Genomic DNA, 12,148 nt, shown 5'->3' with positions numbered 1-12,148 from the left:
GGGGGGCCCCGGCCCCCAAAAAAAAAAAAAAAAAAAAAAGAGAATAAGTGTGGTCCTCATCAGTGACCACAGAGGAACTCCAGAGAAATGGAAAGAATGGAGAAGGGGGTTACTAATCAGCCCCCCTTTCTCTTTCAGTTTTATGCTTGCGAGATGGTGCTTGAGGAAGAGGGCATCTATGGAGGTGAGAGGAGTCGGATATGAGTGGAGAGGGGGAGGACGTGTGGAAGAAGGCCGTGATGGTTGTTCCCTGTACCCATCTCCTTCTTTTCCCTGCCTCATTCCTGTTGGCCTGGCAGGAGGAGAGGGTACTGAGAATGGGAAGGAAGACCCCAAATTAGAATACTAGTGGGGCTATAGTTGAAAATCACCGATGCTCTCTTCTTACCTCCCAAGACTCCCACAAGCAAAACTCGTGTCTTCCCTCCTGTGTGCATTCCTCACTCCATCCTCTGTGCAACACAAACCTGGTCGCCGTCCTCCCTACTGGAAATCCTGCAGTGGCTCAGAATAAAGCCCAGGATCCTCAGTATGGCCTCCTGTGCCTCTACAGTCTGGCCCCTTCCTGGCCCTTTAGCCTCCTCATGTGCCACTCCTCTCTCCTGACTCACTACCCTCCAGCCCTGGGGACTTCACACACCTGTTCTTGTTGCCTAGAACATTCCTCACCCTACAGCTTTTTACCTACCCAAATCATACTCAAATTCTAAGCCAAATGTCTCTTCTTTAGGGAAGTCTTTCCTGTGCCTGTAGTTGGGGTTAGATCCCTGAAATATTTGTACTCATAGGTTGCTGTTTTACTCCTTTGGAGCATATAACTGTAGTTAGATTTGTCTGGTGTGTACTCTTTCACTACCTTGTCAGCTCCAGAGGTCAGGAGCATGTCCGTTCTGTTTACCACCATGTCCCCAGTATTTAGCCTAGCACCACACATATGTGGCTCTCCGTCAGTATTTGTCCAATAATGCATAAATGAAGGAGTGTTTCATCAGCACTTTTGGTCGACACTCTAATGAAAACACACCACTGAGATCCCACTGTATTACAGGCTGTTACGTACATGTCTCCTTTCCTTATCAGTCTGTGAGCCCCTTCCGGGCAGAGACTGTATCTTATTCACCTCTGAGCATCCCGTGCTCAGTGCAGTACCTGGCGTGTGGCAGGCACTCAGGAGTTTTTGCACGGCTGTAGTGGAGCTTCCCTCTTAACGTGGAGCCACGGCAGGGAGACTGATGCTCTCTGTACCCACAGATGTGAGCTGTGACGAATGGGCCTTCTCTTTGTTGCCTCTTGATGTGGATCTGTTGAGCATGGAACTACCAGAATTTTTCAGGGACTACTTCCTGGTAAATGCAGGGCCCTTGGGTCTTGGCATCAAGGAGTCGGGACAGACATGGGGTCCTGTGGGCTAGAAATATGGATTCAACCTTCATCCAACTCATAATTTATCATGAGTGATAGTAATTTGGAGACGGAATACCACTGCTTGAGGTTCATGGGGCTTCCATTGGGGCCAATGAAAATGGACTTTAGCAAGCGTTGCCCAGACCCTACCTTTCTGCTCAGGGCTTCTAGGCCTATCCACTTTCCAGATGGATCTGTCGGGTTGATCCATATCTTTGTGGCCCGTGTGGTCCCTGCAGGAAGGAGATCAGTGTTGGATCAACACTGTGGCACAGGCCTTGCACCTCCTCAGCACACTCTATGGACCCTTCCCTAACTGCTATGGAATTGGCAGATGTGCTAAGGTGAGCAGTTCTATGTCCTGATAGCCCCTATTCACTTGTTTTCTAAGCACCAAGGATTGTTCATGGGCATCTGGGATGTGAGGTATATTCCTTACCTTGCTTTCATTGCTCCAGAGTAGGTCCCCAGAGGGGAGAACTTGTGTGGCTAACAGAATGGCAAGGGCCCAGGACCTCTAGTAGCATCCCTAAATCTTTGGGGGCGGAGAGACTCCTTCACTGGTGTGGGGCAGGATGGGGAGGGGTAGGAACAGGTGGGAGTAGAAGAGGTAATATCGTTAATAATTAGCTCCTCTCTTGGGGTCAAGGAGAAGGATCACATGGAAAGGGGTTGGGTTCTGTAGGTGTGGGGCTGCACAAGGGACCTGGACATAAGATTGCGAATGTCTTGGGGCCTGACAGATGTCACATGAATTGTGGAGGAAACTGGAAGAGGAGGAGGATGGTGAAACCAAGGGCCGAAGGCCAGAAATTGGACATGTCTTTCTCCTGGACAGAGGTGAAGTATGCTCGGCACTCCTCTCATCTGTCGACCCTAGAAGATACGGGAATATGGGAAACATGGTGGCACAGCTGGGATCCTCAAGTTGAGGCTGTGAATGCCAGCGTTGACTGGGGGCGTGGGCACTTGGGCCCCATGGAAGGCACTTGAGCGGATATTGAGCAAACTGGGTGGGAGGCTGCATCGGGGAAGACCCTCACGGTCGGGGATCTCGGTTTCAGACGTGGACTTTGTGACGGCACTTTGCTCCCAGGTGGTTTACGAGGGTCTGGTGGATGACACCTTCCGCGTCAAGTGTGGTAAGTGGCATCTTAGCGAGACAGAGGGGTCCTCAGCTCCTGGGGCTTCCCACGGTGAGGGTGCAGGACTTGTGGGAGAGACCCAGGCTTGGAGTGAACTGCTGCCTTCCAAATAGTTTGGGGGAACGTTTAAATCTTTATTTCTTTTTTTTGGGCAACACTCCTTGGGGGATCTTAGTTCCCTGACCAGGGATGGAACCTGGGCCCCTGGCATTGGAAGCTCAGAGTCCTAACCACTGGACCACTAGGGAAGTCCCTTGGGGACCTTTAATGGCAGTTCCGGAAAGAGAGGGGAAGGAAGGACTCATCAGAGATCCTCATAGCTGTTTCCTCTGCTCTCGAAGGGAGTGTCGACTTTGGCCCAGAAGTCACATCCTCTGACAAGAGTCTGAAGGTGCTGCTCAACGCCGAGGACAAGGTGAGCACATGGGTTCCGGCAGAGGATTTCCCCAGGGCCACTGCCACCATGAGGCTGTGGGCCCCGGCACTGGGAGGAGAGGCCGAGTCCCCAGGAGAGAGGGACACCCAGCCAGTTAAGAGCACAACCCAGAGCACATAGCAGGGATTTGACATGTCCTTACTGATACCAGCTCAGCTTCCTTTGTACTTCTGCTAGAATAGCTGAGCACTCTCCCTGTGCTGTTGTTACCCTGATGAGGCAGGAAGGAACAAGGTATGCATCTGTATAGTAATTTGTTCCTGTCTCATTCCCCTTGCAGGTGTTTAATGAGATTCGTAACGAGCACTTCTCCAATGTCTTTGGCTTCTTGAGCCAGAAGGCCCGGAACCTGCAGGCCCAGTATGACGTGAGGCTCCCAGCCCGGGTCCTCCGTCTGTTTCCTCAGTGGCTCCCCAGGCTGCTGCCCTTTGGCTCCCCTTCTGATGCTACAGTGGGTGGGAACTGAGGGAGGGTAGTGTTTGCTCACATCTGAGGGCAGAGGGGCTGACCTCATGGGAATGTCCCCACAGCGCCGGAGAGGCATGGACATAAAGCAGATGAAGAACTTCGTGTCCCAGGAGCTCAAGGGACTGAAGCAGGAGCACCGCCTGCTGAGTCTCCGTAGGTTTCAGCTTGAGGGTAGGGCAAGGGGAACCCTGCAGAGGAGATCTGGGAGGAGATCCCTGTTCATTTGGAAAATAGTGCTCTTCTTTGGTCTAAAGTGTGAAGAAATGCTCCTGCACTTTGCCTTAAGAGGTCCTTATTCTTCTGGACAATAAAGAGGCATTCTTCCAGAACCAGGAATATGTCAGCTCCCCTTTTGTCCTGTCTGCAGATATCGGGGCCTGTGAATCCATCATGAAGAAGAAAACCAAGCAGGACTTCCAGGAGCTCATCAAGACTGAGCATGGTGACTTGGCTACTTCTCCTGCTTCTGCTTCCGTGGCTCCCAGTCCAAGCCCGACCTGAAAAGATGCTCTCTGGCTCTTTCCAGCTGACGCTGGCTGTGTGGAATGTTGGTTCCTGCTAGAAGCCCTGGGGGCCCCTTAACCCACCCCAAGGATGAAGAAAGGGATGGGGAGACAAGACGCCCATTAGCATAGATGGCAACAGCTGAGCCGCTCCCCCAGTAACAGGCTCTCCTCTGATTATTTGCAGCGCTGCTGGAGGGCTTCAGCATCCGTGAGAGCACCAACTACATTGAAGAGCACATAGACCGGCAGGTGAGGCGGGAAGGGGGGAGATATTGGGAACAGCGTTTAGAGGTGGGGCTCAAGTGGAAGCAAGAGGAGAGAGCGTGTGTTATGAAACTTGAATTCTCCTTGACTCTTCCTTCCTGTGCAGGTGTCACCCATAGAAAGCCTTCGCCTCATGTGCCTTTTGTCCATCACTGAGAACGGTGAGCCCCAGGGACCAAAGACGCCAGATTGAAAAGCTGTACCTTAGGGATAGTTCCCTGTAATCTCGTGGATTCTTTCCCCTGTAAAATAAAGCAGCTTTTGTTTTGGGTGAAACATCCCCAGGTCATAAGGTAATTTATTGTTCCAGCCCTAAACAGGACCACATCCACCCTCCTCAATGCTCCCGGCACACGGCCTGTCCCATCGTAGGATTGCAAAGGGGTAGAGCTGAACGGCATTTCTCTCATCATTCCATCTGGCTTCCTACCCGCAACAAGATTTCATAATCAAGATACAGTCCAGGAAAAACCAATATCATAAACATTTTAAAAGCTCAGATTCTGCAACCTTTCGTGGCAACTTGTTTTGAATGTTGAAGTCTTCCAGTTGGCAAATATTCTTTAAGGTTGCTTTCTACCCAAAGACGTTATTTGCTTATTCTAAATCCCCTTTATTGTAGTTGGAAGTCCATTTCTTCTTACCTCTGTGGAGAAAAACATCTAAGGCTGCACTTTGGGAACTCATTTGAACACTTTTCCTATTCCCCACTAGCTGTTGAGCAGTTCCCCAGAAAACTGGCCCATAGCCAGGGAGAAACGCACAGGAAGGCCCTTGTCCTCCCTCCTGGCACATCCCACCCCCCACTACGGATTAGATTAGCTTTCGTTTCAGTGTCCCTTCCTCAGGGCTCTTCCTTGGAGCTCTCAGATCCAGGCTATATCTTTCAAAAAGCAAGCTTAAATTTAGGAGTCAATTTAGAACCAACTGCATAGGATGCAAGGTTAGCGTTATGTACTGACTCCTTCCTTCTCACTAGGGTTTTTTTTTGCTGGGGGGACGAGGGTTGGTTTGTTGGTTTGTACACTTTAGGGCATCTCAACTGGCTCATGAACCTTTATCTTCCTTACCCTCAGGTTTGATCCCCAAGGATTACCGATCCCTGAAAACCCAGTATCTGCAGGTAAGGCCAGGAGACTGTGTTCTTGAGGGAACTTGGTGGAGGGAGGTCATTGGACATTTTCGAAAGAGGCAAAAGAAGAAACAGTCCCTTTCCTGTCCCCATCACCCCCCTGTTCCCATGCGGCCTCCCCCTCAGAGGTTGTGGGGATGGTCACCTTTCAGCACGCAGAGACCCTTCCCACTACCCTTGTTTCACTCTCCTCCCCTCTTATGTGGCCAATGCGGGGGGAATTTGAACAATTCAGCTGTTGGGCCCAGTGGTGAGTTCTTACTCCTGGATTCTCCCTTTATTTAGCACCTTGCGAGGCGTCAATACACCTTTCCTTCCAGGTCCTTCTCAAGTCCTACCTCCTCTGTGAAGCCTTCCCCACCTCCTTACATCGACAGCTTTCTGTGATCTTTAATTGTTCCATGCTGCTTTTATTCTTTGTTTGGCATTTGGTGATTTCTGATATGAAAATCTTCCCCACAAACAAGTGTGCGCTGCTTAGGACACAGAGCGCATAATCCTCTCCCCCACCTCCATATCACCTAACAGTGCTAGGCCCTTGGTGAATGCTCGGTAGAGAGCTGAATTGCATCTTCTTCAGAGCTATGGCCCCGAGCACCTGCTAACCTTCTCCAATCTGCGGCGAGCTGGGCTCCTAACGGAGCAGGCCCCGGGGGACACCCTCACAGCTGTGGAGAGTAAAGTGAGCAAGTTGGTGACGGACAAGGCTGCAGGTGAGCAGGGAGTACAGGTAACCCCTTTCACCCTCCTCGGCTGTTGTTGCCTGTTCTCTCAATAGGCAGAGCACCCTGGTGGGGAGAGAATGAGCTGGGGAAGGAGAAAGTGATTCCTTACTGTTACTGTCCTTACTGCCACTACTGCTGCTTGTAAGAACAGCTTCCAGTTATTGAACACTGACGTGCTAAGCCTTTTAGATACACTTTCTCATTTAATCCTCGCAAAGTTTCTGTGTGGTAAGTTTTATTATGTCCATTTTACACATGAGGAAACCGAGGCTTAGGGAGGTTAAGTGACTTCTTCAGGGCCCCTTAGTAAGTCAGATTTAACTCCAAAGGCCGTACACTTAACCAGTAAACTAGGATCACCCTGTAGATTGCATTTAGTAGAGGGCTGGTACCCTGTAGGAGGAGGAAGACTGCGGGTGGGAGAAGGGTGGTGATTGTCTTAATCAGTTCCAGGGAACTGTAGGTGAATGGCTTTGAGGGGGATCTTCAGATGTGATAGGTCCTGCTGTTTGAGAAGAGGGGGTCCTGTCATTTCCTGAGTGGTATCTATCACCTGTGGCAGCATCATTAATCCATAAACCTTAGATGAAACCAGCGCAGATTTCTTTCCCAGGAAAGATTACTGATGCCTTCAGTTCTCTGGCCAAGAGGAGCAATTTCCGCGCCATCAGCAAGAAGCTGAATTTGGTATGTAGAACAGGGGTGGACAAGGGAGGCAGTGGGGTCAGTCCTTTGTGAAGTACTTTGAACCCACAAAAACCTCTCTGTCACTTTGTTTTTATAAAGATCCTTTTGTGTGGTAGCATTATAGCATGAGCTTAATAATGAGGCAAGACACAAAGGCTCATTCATTTAATGAACACGTAACTCACACCTACCAATGTCAGAGAATACACTAAGTGCCGCTTCAGTGACAGACATGTCCCATGTTGCTGAAGGGTCAGAAGGGGTCCCTCTTTCCAGCGAGCATGGAAACGCATTCAAGAGGATCAGCAGGCACTGAACAGCTTTCATCTTTGGTTATGGATTCTTTTTTCTTTTTCCTCCAAGGCTATTGCTGGTTCTTACTTTAGTTGAAGTAAGAACTGTTCTTAGGGGCATGCCACTTTTCTCTGACCCTGTAAAGGACTGGAGGGCTGAGTGGTCACTTGCCTCATACAGTCCGCTTTGCCCTCTAGATCCCACGTGTGGATGGCGAGTATGATCTGAAAGTGCCACGTGACATGGCGTATGTGTTCAGTGGTGCTTACGTGCCCCTCAGCTGCCGAATCATCGAGCAGGTGAGAAAGAGTGGCTCGCTCCTGTTCATATTTCATGCTCTCTGCTTTCTCTTAGTCCCTGGCCTGGCCCAACTTTTAACTACCTGAATGACTAGCAAGAAATGTGACAGTCTGGCTGCTGCTAGACTTGAAACTAGCGCTTGTGCCTTCCCAGGTGCTGGAGCGGCAAAGCTGGCAGGGCCTGGACGAAGTTGTGCGGCTTCTCAACTGCAGTGAGCTGGCATTCACAGGTGCGTGGCCTTGCCCAGTGGGGGCAGGGTGAAACGAGAGGAGGGCCGGATGCATCATCCAGTAGTGCCCGTGAAGAGCTGAGTCTGGTCTGGTCTTTGCAGACATGACCAAGGAAGACAAGGCTTCCAGTGAGTCCCTGCGCCTCATCTTGGTGGTGTTCTTGGGTGGTTGCACATTCTCTGAGATCTCAGCCCTCCGGTTCCTGGGCAGAGAGAAAGGTGAGATCAGGCTTCCGTGGGATCTGGGGGACAAAGGGCAGCCCTCAAGAAGGCTTCTTTAATGGCCTCTGGGTACCACTTGCTGCCATCTTGCTGTGGGCTGAATAGCAGGAAGCCCAGTTCCACCAAGCATGGCAAGTTGCTGTGCCCAGGAGCATGGCACTGACGCATCTATGACTATAAACTGGTGCTCTGACCCAGCCAGGGCCGTGGAACTGGAGGGGCTTGACGTGGCTGGTGTTAGGCGGCTTAAATCTGCTCTCAGTCATGTATGGTGTTGCTTTTGACTCTTTAGGGTACAGGTTCATTTTTCTGACGACAGCAGTCACCAACAGCGTTCGCCTTATGGAGGCCATGAGTGAGGTGAAAGCCTGAACTTTTCCCGGCCAGTGTTGATGTCTTCCCTGGACATGTTCCGCAGTGGGATGCAGGAGTTTGAATCACAGCTGCTAATAAAATGTCTACCAACTATGCTTCTAAGAGCTGGGGAGCAGGAAACTTATTTGGATTTAGAGAACATATCTGAGGAGAGAGTTCACTTCCTGCCCCCAGGATATTTCTTTTTTGTTTATGAAGTACAGTCCATGCTGATGAAATAAGGAGGAAGAGGATCTTTTGCTAAATCCTGTTTGAGTATCATTGTAAATAAAGCCTCTACTCTCAATGTATCAATATTATGTTTAGTTCTAGACAGGCACTTCCATGTATACTGGTGAAGCAGAGGGGGCTTTACATAGGGGCTTCGTGTATTCTACGGCCTGGACTGGGTAGTGGCTCTGGGCCTGGTCTGGTTCTTCCTTGAAACTTGCACTGTACTGGACTTTCCTCAACCATAAAATGAGGATTAGTTAGATGATCAGTACCAGTTAGATGATTGCACCCTTCCAATTCTAAAATTCTGTGATTCATTACACTTTAGAAAAAATGAGCTTGCTATTGTTTTAACTTAAGGAGTCGCTTGAATTTTAAGCCTTTTGTTTCTTATTGCAGAATGGAAGATTATGTCCCTTGTTAGAGCAATTTCAGGCATTGGCAAACTGTGCTCCTATAAAGGTTACCAGTGCCCTCCTAAGTGCTGGTTCTAGTGACCTTTCTTTCCCTTTACCCTTTAAAAATTGTGAACACTAACCACATCTATTAGTGGTCGTCTTCTAAGTTGATCTCACTGATGATCCCCTTTACCTTCTTGTAATTCTCATATTCAGCTTCCATGACACACTTCTTTGTCCTCCTGCATTCTCCTAGGCTGCACTTCCATCTCCTTTGGTTTCTCTCTCTGTGTATCCTTCTTTGTTGCATCTCCTGTCTCTGTCCTTTATTGTTATCCACTTGCCCATCCCAAACTTTTATCTCACTGCTGAGATTCACGTGATTATTTACAACCTGGTCGTTCCATGGGCAGTTCACAGTCAGCATGTCTAAAATAAACTCTCACACTGAACCTCGTGTCCCCACTTGGGATCCCTAAATCTGCTTCTCTTCCTCTGTCTCCTTAATTGACATTCTCATCATCTACCCAAGTTTTGTTCATGCAAGAAATTATATCCTTGGGACTTCCCTGGTGGTCCAGTGGTTAAGACTCCATGCTCCCAATGCAGGGGACCCGAGTTCAATCCCTGGTCAGGGAACTGGATTCCACATGCATGCCACAACTGAGAGTTCGAATGCCACAACTAAAGATCCCACATGCGGCAACAAAGATCCCACATGCTGCTACTAAGACCCAGTGCAGCCAAATAAATAAATAAAATTTTAAAAATTAAAAGAAAAAAAACTATATCTTTGACCTCATATTTTTTTCTTTTTATCCCCCACATTCAGCTGGTCCCCTTACCCATTATTTCTAAATGCTTCTGGTTCATCTTCTCACCATCCCCATGGCAGAGGTACTTGTTTTTGGCCTGGGCTTTTGCAAAACTGTCCCTCCCACGCTCTGCCTCCTATCTGTTGCCCAATCCACAGTGCTGCCACGTGTTTTTTTTTTTAATTGGGGTATAGTTGTTTTACAATGTTGTCTTAGTTTCTACTGTACAGCGGAGTTCCCTGTGCTATACATCAGGTTTTCATTAGTTGCCTATTTTATACATATTAGTGTATATATGTCAGTCCCGATCTCCCAATTCATCCCACCCTCGGTGTCCATATGTTTGTTCTCTACATCTATGTCTCTATTTCTTTCTTGCATGCCACTTCTTAAAAGAAAGATCCAAACCTGTGGTGTTGGATCATCAAAAGTATTCTTTCCATAGGAGAATGATAATGCTGTGAGTGCAAATTCCAAGGAAAATGCAGTACCTCAAGTATCTAGCTAGAATCTTGACAGTGCTACGTCAAGCTAGTGTGCAAGATCAAAGACACTACTGACAGGGCTGTTAGTTTGTAGAAAGAATATTTGGCAGTCAGAAAAAGTTCTATGCCCAAATGAATAAACAGTGGCAGTGCATTCTAGAACAGTGCTGTTCACTAGAAATATAAAATGGTCCTTTTTAATACACATTACAGAGTGTTTTACATGCTGAGTATGTGCTCTGAATTGATATTGTCCAACGGTTCTATGATCGTTGACCACGGGATCTTTGTTAGCTTCAGAATTACAGTGTAAAGCACATTATAGCAAAATCGTCTTATGTCTGGATACTTACAACCGTGGCCCTGGGAACCTGTCTGAAGATCACAAGTTTTTGAAGCTTTCTGGAAAACTCTCAGGTTAATCAACAAAGAGTGCAAAGTAAATTTAAAAAGTGGTGCCTGCAGGCCACATACTAGTGGTGCAGATGTTTGGCACGCTGCTCATGAGTTAAAGGATGTTGAAAGCACCAATGAAGTTTTTCCGAAAGTGAGAAAAACACAGTCCGGAAGGTGAAGCAAACAGGCATCCTTTACTTTTCCTTCATGGAAAAGACAAATGAAGAGAATTCACAGAAGTTACAGTTGACCAATACACATGGGGAAAATGTGCAATTTCAGCTATAATCAAGCAAGTATGAATCAAACAAGGAAATGCCACTTTGCCTAGCAAAGTGGTTTAAAAGGACAGTAGTACTCCATACTGCTGAGGGTGAGGAGGGTACTCTTCCTTGGTGGTGAGGGCAAATTAATAAATACAGCCTGTCTGGAGAGGGAGCATAAAGTAATTACACTTCTAGGAACCAACCCTAAGAAAACAATGCAAAATGTCAAGTTTTAGGTATGAAGACATTTATTTGTACAAAGTACAACCTAAATATCCATCGATGGCAAAGTAGTTGAATTATGAATCTACACGCCAATATATTACGCAACCATGAAAAAAGGAAAAAGTGATATATAAGCATTAAGGCATGTAGCAAGGATACAAAAGTACTTTGTCGATTTTGAGTTTTTCAATTTTTATATTACAATTATATAAATCCAGGTAATTTGAAAGAAAACCACAATCCAGGTAATTTCCATTCATTTACCAGTCGTTACTTGGGCAAGTCACTCAGACCTTTTTGAGACAGTTCCCTTTGTAGAATGGCGATAATACCTAGCGGGATGGTTGGGGAGATTAAATGGGATCACTCGTCTAGAAAGGTACCAGGCCGGTGAGCAGGGTTCAGTGTCCGTCCCTTCCCTTTCCCTTTAGGTCATGGTTTCCTACATCTGGGGAAACTGCTCGGTCTCCAGCCTTGCTGCCTGAATGAGCAAGGGAAACAAATTACGGCGCCAGGCTTTTCTGTTAATCCCTCTCATGTCACCCCTCCGGCTGAGGGCGGCAAGGCCGTTTACGCGCCACGCCGGGGAGATCCGGACACCGGGGGGTGGTCTCTGGGCGGCGACGTGCACTTCGAATCAAAACCGCGCCGGGGCCGGGCGGAACTCCGAGGAGGTTGCCGTCTCGCAAGGTTTGGACGTCCCCTCCCGGCTACAGCAAAGCGAGGCAAGAGAGCCGCGCGCACGCGCACACAGCGATTCGGTCTCCCGCCGGCGCGCGAGCGCTTCCCACGCCCAGTGCGCGAGTCCCCGCCCCTAGCCACGGCGCGCCGGGGGGCGGGGCGAGGCGGAGCTTCGCGAGGAGCCACGGGACGCAGCACCAATCGCGGCGCTCCTCCGCCTCAAGGTTCGGTTTGAAATTCTGCGCAGGCCTAACGGCTCGCGGAACGGCTACCGGGAGTGAGACCGCCGGTGCTTGCGGGTGGTTGCTGCGCTCGGGCCCGCGTGGAGAGGGTCGGGGCCTCGACGCCCGCCCGCTTGGAGCGTCCACCATGAGGAGAAGGTGCGGGTTGTGGGGGAGTCGAGGGGGCGTGGGAGGGATCGGTGCCGGTCCCGGGTGCGGGGCGGTGGCGGGGCTGGGCGGAGTCCGAAAGGCCGCCTTAGG

At 49.1% G+C, this 12,148-nt stretch overlaps 2 protein-coding genes across 5 annotated transcripts in view; both read left to right on the top strand.

Moving 5' to 3' along the window:
• Nucleotides 1-8,477, top strand: part of VPS33B (VPS33B late endosome and lysosome associated) — a 20,348-nt gene extending 11,871 nt beyond the window's left edge. Inside the window, exons 6-23 of the mRNA XM_024766542.1 lie at nt 139-184; nt 1,252-1,346; nt 1,644-1,748; nt 2,148-2,244; nt 2,469-2,546; nt 2,891-2,964; nt 3,266-3,352; nt 3,516-3,606; nt 3,821-3,895; nt 4,144-4,208; nt 4,330-4,384; nt 5,300-5,346; nt 5,936-6,068; nt 6,694-6,767; nt 7,259-7,360; nt 7,515-7,590; nt 7,693-7,809; nt 8,105-8,477. Of these exons, the coding sequence (XP_024622310.1) occupies nt 139-184; nt 1,252-1,346; nt 1,644-1,748; nt 2,148-2,244; nt 2,469-2,546; nt 2,891-2,964; nt 3,266-3,352; nt 3,516-3,606; nt 3,821-3,895; nt 4,144-4,208; nt 4,330-4,384; nt 5,300-5,346; nt 5,936-6,068; nt 6,694-6,767; nt 7,259-7,360; nt 7,515-7,590; nt 7,693-7,809; nt 8,105-8,184 (1,497 nt within the window). The 3' untranslated portion in view covers nt 8,185-8,477. The remainder of the gene's footprint in view (nt 1-138; nt 185-1,251; nt 1,347-1,643; nt 1,749-2,147; nt 2,245-2,468; nt 2,547-2,890; nt 2,965-3,265; nt 3,353-3,515; nt 3,607-3,820; nt 3,896-4,143; nt 4,209-4,329; nt 4,385-5,299; nt 5,347-5,935; nt 6,069-6,693; nt 6,768-7,258; nt 7,361-7,514; nt 7,591-7,692; nt 7,810-8,104) is intronic.
• A 3,412-nt stretch (nt 8,478-11,889) lies between these two features.
• PRC1 (protein regulator of cytokinesis 1) overlaps nt 11,890-12,148 on the top strand; it is a 28,211-nt gene continuing 27,952 nt past the window's right edge. For all 4 annotated transcript variants that reach the window (XM_024766528.1, XM_024766530.1, XM_024766531.1 and 1 more), the window contains exon 1: nt 11,890-12,046. In XM_024766528.1, coding sequence (XP_024622296.1) covers nt 12,036-12,046 — 11 coding nt within the window. In that variant the 5' untranslated portion in view covers nt 11,890-12,035. The remainder of the gene's footprint in view (nt 12,047-12,148) is intronic.

Source organism: Neophocaena asiaeorientalis, unplaced genomic scaffold (genome assembly GCF_003031525.2).
Source record: "Neophocaena asiaeorientalis asiaeorientalis breed wild unplaced genomic scaffold, Neophocaena_asiaeorientalis_V1.1 scaffold346, whole genome shotgun sequence".
In the NCBI taxonomy this organism is placed as follows: Eukaryota; Metazoa; Chordata; class Mammalia; order Artiodactyla; family Phocoenidae; genus Neophocaena; species Neophocaena asiaeorientalis.
This window is presented reverse-complemented; position numbering and strand designations above follow the sequence as displayed.